The sequence below is a fragment of the Talpa occidentalis genome, unplaced genomic scaffold (genome assembly GCF_014898055.3).
Source record: "Talpa occidentalis isolate TD23 unplaced genomic scaffold, MPIMG_talOcc4v2.1 talOcc4.14, whole genome shotgun sequence".
NCBI classification, from domain to species: Eukaryota; Metazoa; Chordata; class Mammalia; order Eulipotyphla; family Talpidae; genus Talpa; species Talpa occidentalis.
In genome coordinates this window covers 13956120-13973653 of record NW_023601433.1, presented here as the reverse complement: position 1 = coordinate 13973653, position 17534 = coordinate 13956120, and the positions used below count along the sequence as shown (strand labels likewise).

The window sequence follows — 17534 nt, the reverse complement described above, 5'->3', positions numbered from 1 at the left end:
GGTGTGGGTTTCTCTCTAGAGCCCTGGCAGCATGTGGGCCTCAGCATAGGTTCATTGGCATCACTGGGCAGGAAACAGGAGTGATCAGATCTTGACTTCCGGGGCCTCCTCTCAAAGCCCCAGGGGAAAAGGGCTCTGCCCTCAGTGAGGCAGGATGAATATCAGTACTCAAAAGGCATAGTCAAGAGCAGTTCTGGAATCTTCTATGGTAGAGGGGCCTGCTGTCCATACTGAGCATGCCATCACAGATATATGTATCTGGCTTGACCAGTTAAAGTAATCCCAGTTTCTGTTGTGATTGTTTTTTTCAGCACTTTGTCAAATTCCCTCTGTTCTTTGTGGGCATTCTTTGAACACGAAAAACCCAAACCCCAAATAAAATCATTTGTTATTTTGTACTAGAACCTTATTTAATTTATTGATAAAGGAGCCCTTAAGGGCCTCCCTGGTGGCATAAGGGGTTAAGACTCAACCTATAAAGCTGTCCGCAGCCACTGCAGCACCAGTTCGATCCCCAGTCAGGGAGATACCCACATGGCACAGCAGACCTCTCCTTTCTCACCTACTCCTCCCCTCAGCAGTGTGTTTCAGTCGGTCTGCCTGTTCTGTTCCCACTCTGTCTCTGGTGAATCCTCTCACCCCCCACACACATACTTCTGGCATGTACCCCAGTTCTTGTATACATAAATAAATATTTTTTTTTTTTAAAAAAGGAGACTTTAAGAAGACAAATGATCTGGCTTCAAGAGCATTTGAGTAACCAGGATTCATAAAGTCAGTTGGGAAAGAACTACAAAAAACTGAAATGTTAAGCCAGCTCTTTATAGAGCAATAAAAATAATATCCTCTCTGGGGTTAATGTTTTTACTGGGGCAATAAAATTCATAATATGTTATCAATTTCTGCAGACTAACCTATAATTTTACAGAGTTACACATATATCCTCTGCATTTTTATCAGTTGTGAATTGCTAGGTAAATAATTTGACATTTTCCAGAAGTTTCAGGTTTACTAATCAATGTTCTCTCAAGATATCAAAATTTCATGCAGTCAGTTTTCCTTCTTTCAAGTCTGGGCTGTTTTCCTTTAGCAATTAGCTAAAAAAGAAAGGTGACCGAGAAATTATGAAATATCATAATCACATCAAAGTGTTGCTTTTGGCCTGCACATGAACTTGAGTCCTTCTACAGATGCTGCAAGGGCACCTGTGGCGGGCAGCTTCCTTGTCCTGCCTCCTGCCTTCATTGTCCTGCCTCCTGACACTTGCAGCTTGTGTTGTCCTAAGCCCTTGTGTTGGGCTGAACCTGCAGACGAACAGACTGCAGCAGAAGTGATGGGATGTCACCTTGAAGTCAGGTTACCAACCCCAGTGACTTCCTCTTACCTTCTCACTCTTCTCCCGTGCTTGCTCTGATGACCACTTGTCACTTGCTGATGGTAATGCTTATGCAACAAGGAGCTCAGGTCCTCAAGGATTATTCTTGCCTGGGCTTCCCTGCTGGCGCAAGGGGTTAAGTCACAACGCTGTGAAGCTGTCCACAGCCTCTGCAGCATGAGTTCAATCCCCATACAGGGAGCTACCCACATGGTGCAGCAGACCTCTCCTAACTCACCCGCTGCTCCCCTCAGCAGTGTATTTCAGTAGATCCGCCTGTTCTGTTCCCCTCTCTGTCTCTGGTGAATTCTCTTGCCCCCTGTACCTCAGGCCTATACCCCAGTTCTTGTATGCCTAAATAAATAAAAATAAATCTTTTTAAAAAAAGGAAATATTCCTGTCAGCCCTCACCTGCAAGGGATCCTTCCTTACCGAGTTGAGCCTTCAGATGAGACAGCAGTCCCAACCAAGTTTGGTTGCAGCTTATGAAAGACCCAGGTCAGATAACTCGCCTAAGCTACACCTGATGCCTGACCCACAGAAACTGCAAACTAACAAGCAAGGATTGTTTTAAGTCTCTAAATTTCGAGGTCATTTGTTTGGCAGCAACTAATAGCTAATATAACAGCCATGAAATTTTAGTGTTACTTTTATTTGGAGATGTGCTTCTCAGCAGTGTTCTCATTCATCTCTTTACCTGCTTCTCCCATCTTCCTTCTCCCTCTGTTTCTACTACCCTTTCACATTCTTGAATAATCTGTAAGATTAATAATTTTCCTTCCTGGATGCCAATTCCATTTGGGTTTCCTTTCTTTGGCAACTGTGATTACATCCTTGGCCATGATTAGAGGCTTGAACTCAGAAACAGCTTATTTGTGGAGATAATGTGCAGTTCAGAAAAAAATATTCCGTACTCTACCAATAGCATTTGCTTTGCTGAAATCAATTGCTTCAAACTTGCTGTGACTATTTCCTCCAGAACTGCATAGTGTCTTTCTTGGTTCTGAGCCAATAGTTAGTGTTTGAGTGAAATTCCTTTCACCATTATTTCCTTAGGGGAATGTGGACATATATATTTTCTGTTTAAAAATGCAGTTTCTTTCTTGATTCAAATAGCGGTAAACTTTAACTTCACATTCATCAGTTTCAACATAGAAATAACCTTTTAAAAACAGTAAGTTCTTTTGACATGATACAAAAATTACTGAAAGCTAATTTTCTAAAAGAATGGTACTCTAGAAGGTTTCCTTTCCTTAGTTTACCAAAGTTACTGGTTTAAGAATATATTTGCAAAAAATAAATGAAGAATATTAATAATTATATCTAACCTTTTTTAGTACTCACTATAAGCCAGGAGCCACAGCATGTAAAATAAGAACTGCTGTCTTCATTTCAAAGATGAAGCTATGAAAATCAGGGACTAGAAATAAAATTGTCCCAGTTTTGTTTGCATGTCTGTGTGGATTATTTTAAGATAAGTGTTTCCAGTGACTAAAGTTATAACCCACATAACTAAAGAACACCACAATTAGTAGATTAATACATTAGGTCATAAAGTTGTCAGTTCATTGCAGAAAGATGGGCAGGTTCTTAAAAATCCATCTGTCTTGATGCCAGCTTATTAAAATTTTCAAAGCTATCCAGGATAATGTCATGCATAGAGAAAACCCCATTCCTTTTTTATTTGTTTTTTGTTGGTTTGTTTAGATAAACTGGCATGTTCTGTTTGAAAGATAAAACACTGAATTTTATCAATCACTAAAGGTAAATATTCAACTAATATGGGCCTATTAAAGAAAAAAGCTGGCATTCTCCTATGCTTTGGAAATTTAAGTACATTTTTTAATAAGAAAGAACTCTTATGTTACCACTCTGTTTCACTTACCATAAGTATACTGGAAACTTCCAAGTATAAAGGTTCAATTCCCCACCTCACCCCTTGACACACAGACTCACTCACTCATGAAACATGTGCATACTGTGCATACCTGCACACAGCCATGCACGCATGCACCCATGTGCACCCACATCCAAAATAAGCACATACGTGCACCATCATACATTGTCACACAGACTCACACACACACACCACTGAATACCTGCTGAATACATGCAAGCATGTACATCCATGCCCATACAAATAGATACCTAAACCTAAACACACCTGCACGCATAGCCTGTGATCCACTTAGAATTAATTTTTATGTATTATATGATGTGTAGGTTAAGTTTCTTTTGTCTTTTTTTTGCCTACAGATGCCTACTTATTAAAATGTCAGTCCTTTCTCTCTGGATTGCCTTTATGTCTTTGTCTAAAAGCTGTTGTCTGTTTTCTGTTCACTTTATCTACATGTATAGCTTTTTGCCAATTCTATACTTTCTTCACCACAGTAAATTTATAATGTATCCTAAAATTGGGTAGTGTGACTCCTTCAACTTTTTTCTTCTTTTTCCAAATTTTTTCTGGCTAATCCATTTATCTCTCCATCACCTTATCTGTGTCTATAAAGATTAATAATGGGATGTTGATTAGGATTGTATTGAATTCAGAAAGCAGTATGAGAATAATTGGCTTTATTTTTTTAAGATTTACTTATTTTTATACAAGAGCTAGGGCACAGGCCAGAGGCACGGGAGGGTGAGAGCACTCACCAGAGACAGAGTGGGGAACAGAACAGGCTGATTGACTGAAATACACTGCTGAGGGGAGCAGCAGGTATGACAGGGGAGGTCTGCCGCACCATGTGGGACTCTCCCCGGCCGGCCAGGAATCGAACTGGTGCCGCAAAGGCTACAGACAGCCTCACAGTGCTGCGCTTAACCCGCTGCGCCACCGGGGAGGCCCTGGATAATTGACATTTTAACAATATTATATTTTGTATTCCATGCAAACAGTTCATCTTGTCACTTATTTAAGTCATCTTTAGTCTCTTATCTGAATTTTATAAATTTAAAGTTTTGTTTCTGAAATGTAACCTGATTCAATTTTTCTCCAGGTCTATCTTTCCTATCTTTTTCACTCTCCATAGTTCCCCTACCTTACATCCACATGGACTCAGCCCTCTACCTTTTTACAAAATTCCTACACTTACTGTGTTTGCAGATGAGAGATAATGTCCTCAGAGTCACTCTAATTCTCTCCTCCAGTCCAATTTGGAGTGTGCTACTACACCATCTTGTCTCTCTCGTTGCTGCAAGCACTGTGTGATGTAACTGCTTTCATTTTCCTTCTTCCACCAGTCTGAATACTCCTCAAGGCAAAGACCGTGCATGATTTTGTGTTATAGGCCTGCCATATGACACAGAGCAAGAACTCTATTAATTACAGTTAGTTGTAGAAATGGAGAGCGAATGGGGAGAAGGGGAATAGGTAAGCTAACAGTTATTGAGGCTCTTCTCTGTGTTAGTCACTATGTCAGGACAGAGTTAATTGATTGATAGATAAAAATTAAATTAAAATAAATATGTATTTTATATATACAACAGATAGGCGTAAAGGTATGGGGAGGGAAGAAAGAAGATATATAAAAATGGATGGATATTGCCCTTTCCTTACTGGATTTCTACAAATTTGGGGAATTCTCTACATTTGTTATTAGATAGTCATGATGATCTTGACCTCAAGTGTCAGGACAGTTGACTCGCGGGGGCTTCATTGAAGATAACTATTTTCAAACAAGATTCTGGAATCTGTGTTGGCCTTCAGCTAGTGCTTAGTGATATCAGGCAAGCATCTTTGAAGGTCTCTCTATTTTTCCTTCACGAGGATAGACTGGTACAGCATCTTGTGTCACATCACTTTCAAGATGGGAAAAATGGGATTCTGTGTGTGCCCTTTTGATAAGAAAATGTTCAGCAAAAATAGCCAGCAGATTTCCTCCTGCATTTTGAGTGCTTGTGGAAGAGGAAGAACTGGTGATCTAGATACTTTCAGCTGCAAGAAAAGCTTGTAAAGCAGAAATCAGAATTGTCTTGATTGGCTTCGACCAATCATGACTTATTACATGGGACTGAGAACATTGCAGTCAGGAACAAAACCAAATATCTGTCAACTAACAAGGGGAATGGATATTGAATGGGAAATTTACAGCACCTGCCACAATCATATGAATTTGAATTTCTCTCTCTCTCTCTCTCTCTCTCTCTCTCTCTCTCTCTCTCTCTCTCTCTCTCTCTCTCTCTCTCCCCTGTCTTTCTCTCCCACCATCTCTGTATTTCCTGTTTTTCTCAATTGGTCTATGTGCTGTACCACATACTGCTTTAATCAGAGTACTTTTATGTTTGATATGTGGTAGGGCAAATTTCTGCATTTACTTTGGTCTTTATCAAAATTACTCTGGAATTTCTTGCCCATTTATTTTTCTAAGTTATCTTGTGATTGCACTGAATTTATTCATATTTTTAATAAAATATGAGAATTGACATCTTCAAACATCTTCAAAGGCATAGTCTTTGCATCCATTTATTTTTTCCCCATCCTTCAAAAAGGATTTGTTTTCTAAAGAAGAAAAAAGAACCTGAGCCACTAGACTTTTTACCTTAAAATTATCTTTTTCCCAGATGAAGAGCTAAATAAATTGATGAAATTGATAAAATTCAATAATTAATGTACAAAACTGATTAATGAGTTGTTTGTTTAACCCTTGTTAGTGGCACAGTGGTCCATTCCAGACACACATTATGCAGTATAACAGCTAAATTTGGGAACCTGGAGAATAAAGGCATAAATCTTTCAAAGTAAGGGAGTCCTGGGCCTCCCTGGTGGTGCAAGAGGTTAGGATGCAACCTGTGAAGCTGTCTGCAACCTCTGCAGCATGAGTTTGATCCCTGGACAGGGAGATACCCACATGGCACAGCAGACCTCTCCTGACTCACCCACTACTACCCTCAGCAGTGTATTTCAGTCAGTCTGCCTGTTCTGTTCCCCACTCTGTCTCTGGTGAATCCCCTCACCCCACACACATCTGGCCTGTAACCCAGTTCTTGTATGCATAAATAAATAAATCTTAAAACAACAACAACAACAAAGTAAAGGAGACTTGCAAGCATTTTCCAGTGCTGGAGCCTTGGAATTCTGCAGAGAAGCACTGCTGTAGGTTTGCAAGGATGAGATGTGTCTGACATTCAAGTTCCCTTGGAAGTGGTTGTTCCCAAATGTGGGCATATTACACAGTTGCAAGGATGTAGTTGCCCTTCACACATCGGAACAAGTGCTGCCATGTTTAAAGGTCTCAAAAATCCACTTCCATGTTCAATGCTCACCTTCAAATTTAGTCATTGTTAGTCCATGTGGATTATTTAAGAGTGCCAAAGTCTGTAATATCAATTCAAGGAAGGAAGCAGCATCAAAAGATAGTCTTTAACTCTGAGGGTCCCATGTCCTTGAGGATACCCACAGCTATACACCTGTTCTTATATTAAGAGCTCTTGAGGAACTGAATGTTTCATTGATTTATGTATCATTTCAGTGCACTAAGTAAATCCTACGCTTACAACTATTTCCCAAAATAAAAATTTTAGGACAGACTTTTCTTCCATCTTTGTATGCTAGAAGAAATTATTAAAAGGTATGATTGAATGTCAACTAAGAGAATGATTTGCTTCTCTCATGCATCTATGCCCATAATATATTTCAGAAGCACCAGATTCTATGGTCTGAGAACATTGGAGATCCATGTAACATTTTAAAGGATGTTGATTAGCAACCTTTGGATCAAAGTGGTTCTCTGTGGAAATCATTACTCTGCCACAGTGCTCTCTGGGCTTCAGTAAAATGGAACAAAGCCATCTGCCTTGTGAAGCTGTTATTAACTCTCACCACAAAGTGCAGTAGATGTCATTGTGTGTACTCCGCAAGTAGTAGTTATTTTCTTCATTTAGATGTCAAGAGGATTTAAACCCATGAGAAGAATTTCTTTCATTGTCTAACTCCACTCAAATAAATTTGATATACCATTTGTCTAATGCTTCTGGGAAAAAAAAACTGAAAACTGAGATGAAATAGATATATTTGCAGGGAAGTATAATCTAACATAATGGAATCCTCTAGAGATAGAAAGTCCAAATGGAGTATATGGCTGTGGGAATGAATAAGATTCCCCAAATTAAGAAAGTAAATTGAGTCCAAAAAGTGAAGCAGTCACATCCATTAATCACACTTAAAGTTTTTTAAGGGAAACTTGCATACAGCTTCCTTGGCACTGGAGCTGCTGAACAGGAATTTGGGTCAAGGCAGGATCCATTCCACCCATCCTTATAGGGGGTGCTTAACACATGTGTTCAATCTTGTGCAAGACTACTGATGCCAGATGAACATATCTGATGTCCAGGGGATCATATCACACATCTTTGTTCTACTAAGATTAATAGAGTTGTGTGTGCATTGTGAGTATAAGTTAATACACATGAAGTAAACAATGGAGAAAATGACTGTCTTTCAATGTAGGACAAATACCAATTATGAGCTTAAGATATACAAGATGGAGTCACTTTGGTTTCCTAGAAGGGCAATTTCCATAGGATAAAATTAGAGAAGTCTGTAAAAAGTGTTCTCTCCAAAGGAAGCATTAAGAACAGATTGATTCACAGGGAATATCTACCAAATCTTCAAATATCTGATGACTCTAGTGCTTTTGGTTATTACAAGAGAAACTTCCAATTTGATTTCAAGCATATAGCATTGACTATAAAACTTGAGGCATTGCACATAAAAAATAAAACACAGATAAACCTAATTTATCAATATCAACATAAGAACTTTCAATAAAAATTAACAAACTGAATCAAAAAGCACATTAAAAAATACCAGTGAAGGGCCTCCCTGGTGGCACAAGGGGTTAAGATGCAACCTATGAAGCTGTCTGCAGCCTCTGCAGCAGGAGTTCAATCCCCAGCCAGGAAACTACCCACATGGTGCAGCAGACCTCTCCTGACTCGCCCACTGCTCCCCTCCGCAGTGCTTTCAGTCCATCTGCCTGTTCTGCTCCCACTCTGTCTCTGGTAAATCCTCTCACCCCGCTGGCCTGTACCTCAGTTCCTGTATGCATAAATAAATAAATCTTTAAAAAATACCAATGAAGGATTAAAGGGATTTGTTCCAGAAATACAAGTTAGGTTCAATATTAAGTTCTTTAATAAAATTCATCATATGTAAATATCTTAAGAAAAAAATCATTTTCATTGAAAATCAACATCCATTCATAATAAAACCACTCAGTAAAGTTTATTAATACATTGTCAATTTTATTTTTTTTTATTTTTTTTTTAAATCTTTTTATTTTTTTTTTTTATAGAGGCATGTTTTATTTATTTATTTTGTTTGTTTGTTTGTTTTGTTTATACATGCACTGGGTACAGTCAGAAGCGCGGGAGGGTGAGAGAATTCACCAGAGCCAGAGCGGGGAGCAGAGCAGGCAGAAGGACCGAAGTACACTGCTGAGGGGAGCAGCGGGCGGCAGGAGAGGTCTGCGCGCCATGTGGGATCCTCCGCCGGTGGCCGGGGAGCAGCCGGGGATCGAACCGGCGCCGCAGAGGCCGCGGGCAGCTTCGCAACCCAGCGCTCAACCGCTGCGCCACCCGGGAGGCCCTACATTGTCAATTTTAATTGGAAGTACAAAATAATATATTCTTATTCTCTGATTTGTCTACCAGGTAGAAGTGGTGAAAAGAAGAAACTCTCTGGGCCAAGACTTCTGGAGAGGAGAAAGAAACAATCTCTTAATTGGTACCATAAACATTAGGTAAAATAATTATCTTATTTTCTAGCCACAGCAACCTAAAATTACTCCCAAGTAGGAGCTGTGGCAAGATGGCATAATGACAATGAACGTCTCTGAGGTTACAGACTCCTCCCTGCCTGATCCCTGTCCTCCCCGCCTGGTAATTTAGATGAGTTTATTCTCCACCCCCATGCTTTTGGGGGCCCAGCTGGGCTTGGGGAGATTCACCAGCATGTCCCCGCCCCTTGGAGGAACAGAGCTGGACTGGGATCAGGTCACTGTACCTATTCTAAAGCACCAGTGGTCATCACAGATCCAAACTCCCTTCGCCCAGCAGAGCCCCTCCAAGTGGTTATCCCAAAAGAAGGAACGGAGGACATGGGATTGAAAATCACCCCACAACATGTGAAATCAGTTGCATACTTGCTAGTATACAATTTTTCTTTATACTGAAGTCAACGTACTTTCTGTAAAGAGAGTAAAAAGTTTGGTTTCTGCTTTAACCTCTCAGCCATGGACAAAAGCAACTACAGACAATACATCAGTGAATCAGTGTGGCTGTGCTCCAGGACAACTTAATAATATCTCTACAAAACGCAATATTGTGGACCACCATTGGCCCACAGCCCATACTATGCTGAACCCTCTTGCACAGGAATACATTTGCACTTTTTCAGCCATGATCAGCTAACTATCCACCAATAGTCCAGCACTGACCACTCATATGGGCCACCCTCACATGCCATGGGCTCATCTCTTTTCCCCCCATATTGACTTGCACAGTCAGCATGTGATCAGACTGCAAGATGCCTGTTGCATCCCTCTAAATGGGACTGAGCTGCCTAGGAGATTGACTCCCTTGGAATTTTGCTGGATTGTTACTGAGACCATAACTCTGAGAAATGGCAGTTTAGAGTCATCTTCATCAAATTTGTCATTTCAGTCAAATTCTGGGTTAATTTAAAATCTTTCCCAAAGCCAAGTGGGGACTGAGGGGGCTGGGTAGGCTCACCCATTAAGGCGTAATCCTGACATAGCGGGCAACACAGTTACACTGTGGAAGTGTTCCCCGTCTGTATAACCTGAAAGAGGATTAGAAATCTCATGACTCCAAATTAACCTAAGTGTATGCAGGCTTTGGGGGGGGGGGGGGTTGTTTGTTTTTGAATAATCTAATCAGTCTTCTTTTCAATCAGTGGGAGTTGGCATTGGAATTTTACCGAGGGGTGGTATTTGAGTTTGACTTTAGTTATTTAATAATGTCATATACGAATAATCAGCCAGTTTCCCAAACCCGCTCAAAGATATGTCATAGTTGGCGGAACCAGTTCCCCCACTTCACTGGGCCTCTGCACGTGTTCTCGCTCACATCACCGCTTCTGTCTGTGATAAGATGCCTTTCTCTCTCTTTGGTCTGGCAGATGGATGGTTTCTAGTCTGCTTCCAAACCCCACCTCGGCTGAGTGTTGGGCAGCCCTTCTACATGATCATATGACTCTTGATATGGACGCAGTCCTGTCAGACTTTGTTCGGTCCACGGGGGCAGAACCTGGTCTGGCCAGAGACCTGCTGGAAGGTAAGCAGACCTCCTCACCACAGCACAATCCTCTTGAAAAGATGTCTGTTGCCTGATAGCTATGGCAATTGGACTCTATAAAATTAAAGGTGTGATGAAATAATTGCTATTCTTGACTTTAAGCATGGAGCAGACACTCAACCCTCTACAATAAAAGTGCAGAAGGCATTCACTAGGCTTTGCTTTCCATTAAAGCTTATTATAGTTATTGAGTCCAAATGTATCGATCATTATTTTTTAAAGGAAATCTATTCACATTGACATTACAGCACACTCAAGAAAACACTTTTATTGAAGACCTTAGTTTTTTATATCTGTCTTAGATGAGACAAAAATACTTGCTGAAGTTTTTGGTGATAAAAACCACCTGGTAGCCAGTAAATTCAATGGGAATAATTCATAAGCAAGAAGGTAAAATTCATCCTTAAGGCTTTTCAAATCGTGACATTTGCTACATGAAAATGTATATAGTCCATGTGTAGAATCTTTTCAGATATTTATCCAACAATAATCATAATGAATTAAAAATTGATGTTTAGTTCCTATCTGTATAAGGATTTGCTTTGTATTTTTGAAGTGTGTGTGCATGTGTGTGTGTATGTGTGTGTGTTCGCTGAGATGAGAAGAACCAATTACAGCTTCTTAGGACAATCAAGTGCATGAGATGAGAATTTTTAAATAATTACTCTTTGCCTCAAATGTATAAACTGTTGTTTTTGGAATTAGTAATTACTAAGATGAGTAGTGTAAGCCACCATGATTCCTAATTCATGTAGGGAAAACTAGAAACCATTGTATATTGCGTATCCAATCCTACTGAAAATTAAGAACCACCTATTGGAGGATTCTGAGAAATGGTGGTGAAAATAGTATAGTTTTTAAATTTTCCTACACCTCCCAAAATTTCAAACAAAACTGAGGTTTTAGAATAAAATATGTTAGGGAATTTTTGTGATATATGTTAATCAAAGTGCAGATCTCACTTCCCATTAGTCATATTATATCTACCTGACAGTTCCCACTATTTTTTTTTTCTTAATGTAAGTGAACAGTTGTGTTGAGAAGTAGGTTTGGGATGAGGTTGGCAGCAAGAACTGGGTTCAAGTCGACACTCAGCAACTTACTGATTATGAGATGCATAGCAAATTATTTTACTTCTCTTCATTTCAGTTTTTCTATTGCGCCTAACTCCACTTCCAGGATGACTGTGGAAATTGGTAGTTGCAATGTTCATGCTTGACAGAGTAACCAGCATGTTTCAGATGCTCAAAAAATAGCAGCAGACCCTGTTTGCCTTGGTGGTCTTTGCAACTAACATTAACATTGCTGCTAATAGCCACGTAGCTTTCATAGGAAGCAAGAGCTGTCATCTCTTTCCTTTATTTTTTAAGTTAAAAACAGAAAAAAAATGACCTTTCGTATACAGTTCTAAGAATTTTTACACATTCATACAATTGTGTTATTATTGCCACTATGGAAAACACAGAACTGTCTTATCACCCCCAAATGCTCCCTCCTGCTCTCTTGAATCATCATTCTCTCCTCCACATTGCCCACAATCAATGCCATTTCCTCCTACTTTTGTTTTGCCTCAAGAATGTCATATAAATGGAGTCATATAGAACCTAATCTTATTTTTTTTATTTTATTTCATTTTATTTTTATACTCCCCATGCTATTGCAACCCCCTTATTTTGACTCCAATCCCTCCTTTCCCACCCCCCCATAGTGTGTCTCTGGTTCATAGTTGTTAGTTGATTTTGATTTTTTCCTTCTTATAGTTATTCTTTTTCCTGGTCCCTTATTTAGGTTTTCTAGATTCCTGCTATGAGTGAGACCATCTGGTATTTTTCTTTTTCTTTCTGGCTTATTTCGCTGAGCATGATCCCTTCCAGCGCCATCCATGTTGCTGCAAATGGCATGTGTTTATCTTTTTTGATTGCTGAGTAATATTCCATGGTATATATGTACCACATCTTCTTGATCCAGTCATCTATTTTGGGGCATTTGGGTTGTTTCCAAAGCTTAGCTATTGTAAAAAGTGCTGCTATAAACATAGGGGTGCAGGTGCTCTTTGGAATTGATGTTTCTGTGTCCTTTGGGTAAATACCTAGGCGTGGAATTGCTGGATCATATGGAAGCTCTATCTTTAGTAGATTGAGGAATCTCCACACAGCTCTCCATAGTGGTTGGACCAGTTTTCACTCCCACCAGCAGTGCAGGAGAAGAACCTAAACTTTTTTTTTTTTAAAGATTTATTTATTTGTTTATATAAGCACTGGGTACAGTCAGAAGCGCAGGAGGGTATGAGAATTCACCAGAGCCAGAGGAGAGAGCAGAGCAGGCAGAAGGACCGAAGTACACTGCTGAGGGGAGCAGCAGGTGGCAAGAGAGGTCTGCGCGCCATGTGGGACGGCGGCCGGGGAGCGGCCAGGGCTCGAACGGGAGCTGCAGAGGCTGCGGGCAGCTTCACAACCCAGCGCTTAACCGCTGCGCCACTGGGGAAGCCCAAGAACCTAATCTTTTGAAACTGACTTTTCACTCCGTGTAATTGAGATTCCTCCAAGCTGTTGTGTTTCTCAATAGTTTGTTCCTTTTTGTTGTTGATTTTCTATTCTAGAGATATACCCCAGTCTGTTCATTCATTCACCTGTTTGACATTCCTGATGTTTCCAATAGTTGACAATTTTGACTAGAGATACTATAAATGTTAAAGAACAGGGATTTTGTGAACATCATTTTCATTTTTCCAGCTCATTTGCTAAGTGTATGTTTAACTTTATAAGAAACTACTAGAATGTTTTTGAGAGTTCTGTACCATTTTGCATTCTCACCATGATGCATGAGAATTCCAGATGCTGTTCATCCTTATCAGCACTTGGTGTTTCTTCTTTTTTTTATTTTCAGTCATTCCAGTAGTGTGTAATGGTATTGCATCATGGTTTTGGTATTTGGGAGCATTCCCCCTCTGCACTTTTTTTGAAGAGTTTTGAAAGGGTAGCTACTAGATTCTCTTTGAAGGGTCTTCACTTGTGAAGGCACCTGGCCATGGACTTTTGTTCTTCAGGAGACTTTTCATTACTCTTCCAATTTATTTACTTGTTATTGGTCTGTTCAGGTAGTCTGTCTCATCCTGGTTCAGTCTTAGAACATTGTATTATTTCTAAACATTTGTCTGTTTCTTCTAGGTTTTTGAATTGTTTGTACATTCAAGAAACAATATGAATATAAAAAGTAATTGCTTATATAAAGAAAATGTAAGAGAAAAATAGGAAAAAAGAGAGTGAGGGACAGGAATAAATGCTACAATTCTTTGAATAATACATTGTTTGAATCAGCTGAATTTAGGATCCTATAAATGTTTTGCATAATTATAAAACAAGATTGAATTTTTCAAGAAATCCCTAAAATTTATACAAAATGACACAAAACTGTTTATACAGCTGATGGTTTGTGCAGGGAGAGATATTACAAGTGATTTTAAAACATAATAATTTGACTGTTTATTGACATGTAAGCTAAGGACAACAAGAATTGTTAAGAAAAATCATAAACTGTTTTCAGAAATCCTATCATTGGCAGTAGTATAGATGCTGTTATCTGAGACTGTTGTATATGTATTTAGAATCAAGTAAGTAATTATGTAGTGTCATTGAGAAACAGAATTTGGAAAAGAGATAGAAATGTAACATTGTTAAGATAATACAAGAACCCATAGTCCTTAATTAGATTTGCACCGGCTTTATTGAGATATAATTGACAAATAACATTGTGTTTAAATAACATTTGTTTAAATAACATTTAAAGTGTAAAACATGTTCTTTTTATATACTTACATATTGCAAAATGATTACCATAGCAGCCAACACCATCACCAACCATATAATTACTCTTCTTTTGTAATGGGAACATTTGTCACCTACTCTCTTAGCAACTTTCAAATATTCAATCTGGTAATGTTAACTATAGTTTCAATGCTGTATATGAGATGTCCAGAATTTATTCATATTGTAATTGGAAGTTTGCCCCTTTGACCAACATCTCATTCCTCCAGCCTCCTAACTTCTGGTAACCACCATTCCACACACTATTTCTGAGATTTTGATTTTAAGTACCACATATAAATATATACAACGTTTGTACTTTATCTGATTTATCCATGTTGTCACAAATGGCAGGATTTCCATATTTCTCATGGATGAATACTATTCCATTATATGGAATCTCCCTGGCTGCTCTCCTTTCTGAGTTGATGATTTTCTGTAGTGGGATGCTTTGATTTCCTCCTTGTTATCTTTTATGAATTTGCTTTAGATTTGCTTGGTGGTTACCAGGAGGCTTATAAAAATATGTTATATATATAATAGTCTACTTTATGCTGAAAACCTGGATCACATGCAAAATGTCTACCCTCTTACCCCCTGTATGTAGTTGAGCTCACAATTATGTCTTTTAATATTTTATAGTTATTAACAAATTACTAAATATACAATTATTTTTAATACTCTGTCATTTGACCTTTATAGAAAGTTAAGTTGTCAGCATATTCTACCAGATTATGGTATTAGAGAATTCCAAATTTGACTATGTACTTTGTTGTTGTTTATTCTCATATTTGTTTTTACTAAACTGTGTCCTCTCACTTCTGCTTCAATAATCACTCCTTTCCACATTTCTTGTAAGGCAGATAATTAATAATAATGAATCCTTTTAGCATTTGTGTAGTCATTACTAAAGGACAGCTTTGCCAGGTAAAGTATTCTTGGTTGTCTCTTTTTTTTTTCTTCTTTTAGCACTTTGAGATCTTCTCATTCTCTCCTGGCATCTGTGGTTTCTGCTAAATTTGCTAAATTTGATGTTTTTAGTATTGCTTTCTGTCCTTAATATTTGATAGTTGTATCATAAAATGTCTTCATGAGCTTCATGAACTTGAATATACAAATCTCTCCCCAGATTGGGGAAGTTCTCAGCCATTATTTCTTTATATAATTTTTCTGCTACCTTCTCCCTCTCTTCTCTTCTGGAACTCTAATGATTCACAGGTTGCTTCTTTTGATAGTTTCTCATAGGTCACGAAGGCTTTCTTTACTCTTTGTTATTCTTTTTCCTTTGTTCTTCTCTGTCTAGATCATTTCAAAGTTCCTGTTTTCTATGCCAGAGTTTTTTTCTTCCACTTGAATCACTCTGCTGTTGATGCCATCTATTGCATTTTTTATTTTATTCATTGTATTCTTCAGTTCCACAACTCCTGTTTGATTCTTTATGTTTCCAATCTATTTGTTAAATTTCTCATTTGTTTGTATATTATTTTCCTGATTTTGTTGAATTGTTTTTTCTGTATTTTCTTGTAACTCACTGATTTTACATAAAAGAGCTATTTTAAATTATTTATTAGATAAATTGCAGGCTACCATGTATTTGGAATCAGCTACTAGAATATTGTGATCCTTTGGGGGTGTTGTATTTCCCTGATTTTGTGTGATCCTTGATGACTTGCATTATTCTTTTCACAACTGGACTCCAGTCACTTCCTCCAGTGTTTACCTTTGAGAAATACCTTCCACGAGTCCTGCTAGTAAGTCTGTGACTTTCTCAGATGTTCTATGGATATGCCTGCTTCACACATTTTGCTTCCTCTAGTGGCAGATCTCTTAAGCTTGTATCCCTTCTCTATCCTGCTGCTCACCAAGCCAAGTGCTAACAGTTTCCTTTTTACTTTCCCACGGGTGAAACTTAAACTCAAATTTGTAGCCTCTCCTTAATCCTCAGATTCAGACTGGTTTTCTACACATTCTCACTAACCAGCTGCCAAAGCTCACTCTCGGTGCATAGGAGTTGAGGGTGTGGATGAAGTACATAGAGCACTGGAGATGTCCATGCATCAGTTCCAATGATTTACAGCAAGGCATTCCTAGTAACACATGGGCAGTCTTCTCAATGGAGTCCATGATGCAGTTAATGGAATCCTTGTCTCTTTAATGCACCCAATAGCCCTATCTGCCACTCTCCACTTCTCACCCCTACTCATGCAACTCATGACTCAGTACTCTTGATGAGACAAGAGACAGATTAGCCTCTTTGGCAGCTTCCCATATAGCTAGGGAAGTCAAGTGCTCACTCAGATGCTCTCACTTTCCCCCATAGGATAAATTATAAACTGAGAAGCTATGACTTGACCCTGAGGTGTGCTGCCTTGGGGAGAGGGTACTGTCAGTCTGTTCCTCTTAACCTCTAAAGTGTGGCCAACCTCATAATACTTTTTGCTTTAATGATGATAAAGAGAGACAAGAGGAGAGAAGGGAGGGTAGAGGAAAATGGAGAGGGGAGGAAAAGGGGGAGGGAGAAGAAGAGAGAAAAAACAAACCCAAGGTGGAAGCCACAATATTTCATAACGTAATCTTGGAAGTGATTTTCTGTCACTTCTGCCATATTGTGTAGATCACATCCAACCCTGGTAGAATGTGAAGGGATCTGAATAACACTGCAAATAATAGGAGGTGGGATCATGGGAAGATGATAGAAATGGTTGCTGGAAGTGGAGGGAAATTATAATTAGAGCCAATAGGAGTGTCTGGTAACCAAATTATTTCTGTGAAATTTTCTGAGGCCAGTGAGACCACACCTTGTGTCAGTTCTAGTACACCACTTCCTGGCCTGTGAGGAGGCTGGACCAAGGAGTTTGACTCCCTTATCTCTGTTTCTGAAGCTGTAAAATGGTGTGTGATTAAATGAAATCATTATGTCAAGATGGCACATAATAGGACAGTTATCAATTTTTCATACAAACTGCAATTTTATGCCTTTCATCAACCATCATTTGATCTCATTTTGCTATTGAGGACAAGATGTGCCAAAATCCATCTGG

General features: G+C 38.9%; 1 protein-coding gene across 4 annotated transcripts in view; it reads left to right on the top strand.

The window, feature by feature from the left end:
* Nucleotides 1-17534, top strand: part of OTUD7A (OTU deubiquitinase 7A) — a 165473-nt gene that overhangs the window by 78026 nt on the left and 69913 nt on the right. For all 4 annotated transcript variants that reach the window (XM_054694795.1, XM_054694794.1, XM_037510107.1 and 1 more), the window contains 2 exons: nucleotides 9026-9114; nucleotides 10515-10669. In XM_054694795.1, coding sequence (XP_054550770.1) covers nucleotides 10519-10669 — 151 coding nt within the window. In that variant the 5' untranslated portion in view covers nucleotides 9026-9114; nucleotides 10515-10518. The remainder of the gene's footprint in view (nucleotides 1-9025; nucleotides 9115-10514; nucleotides 10670-17534) is intronic.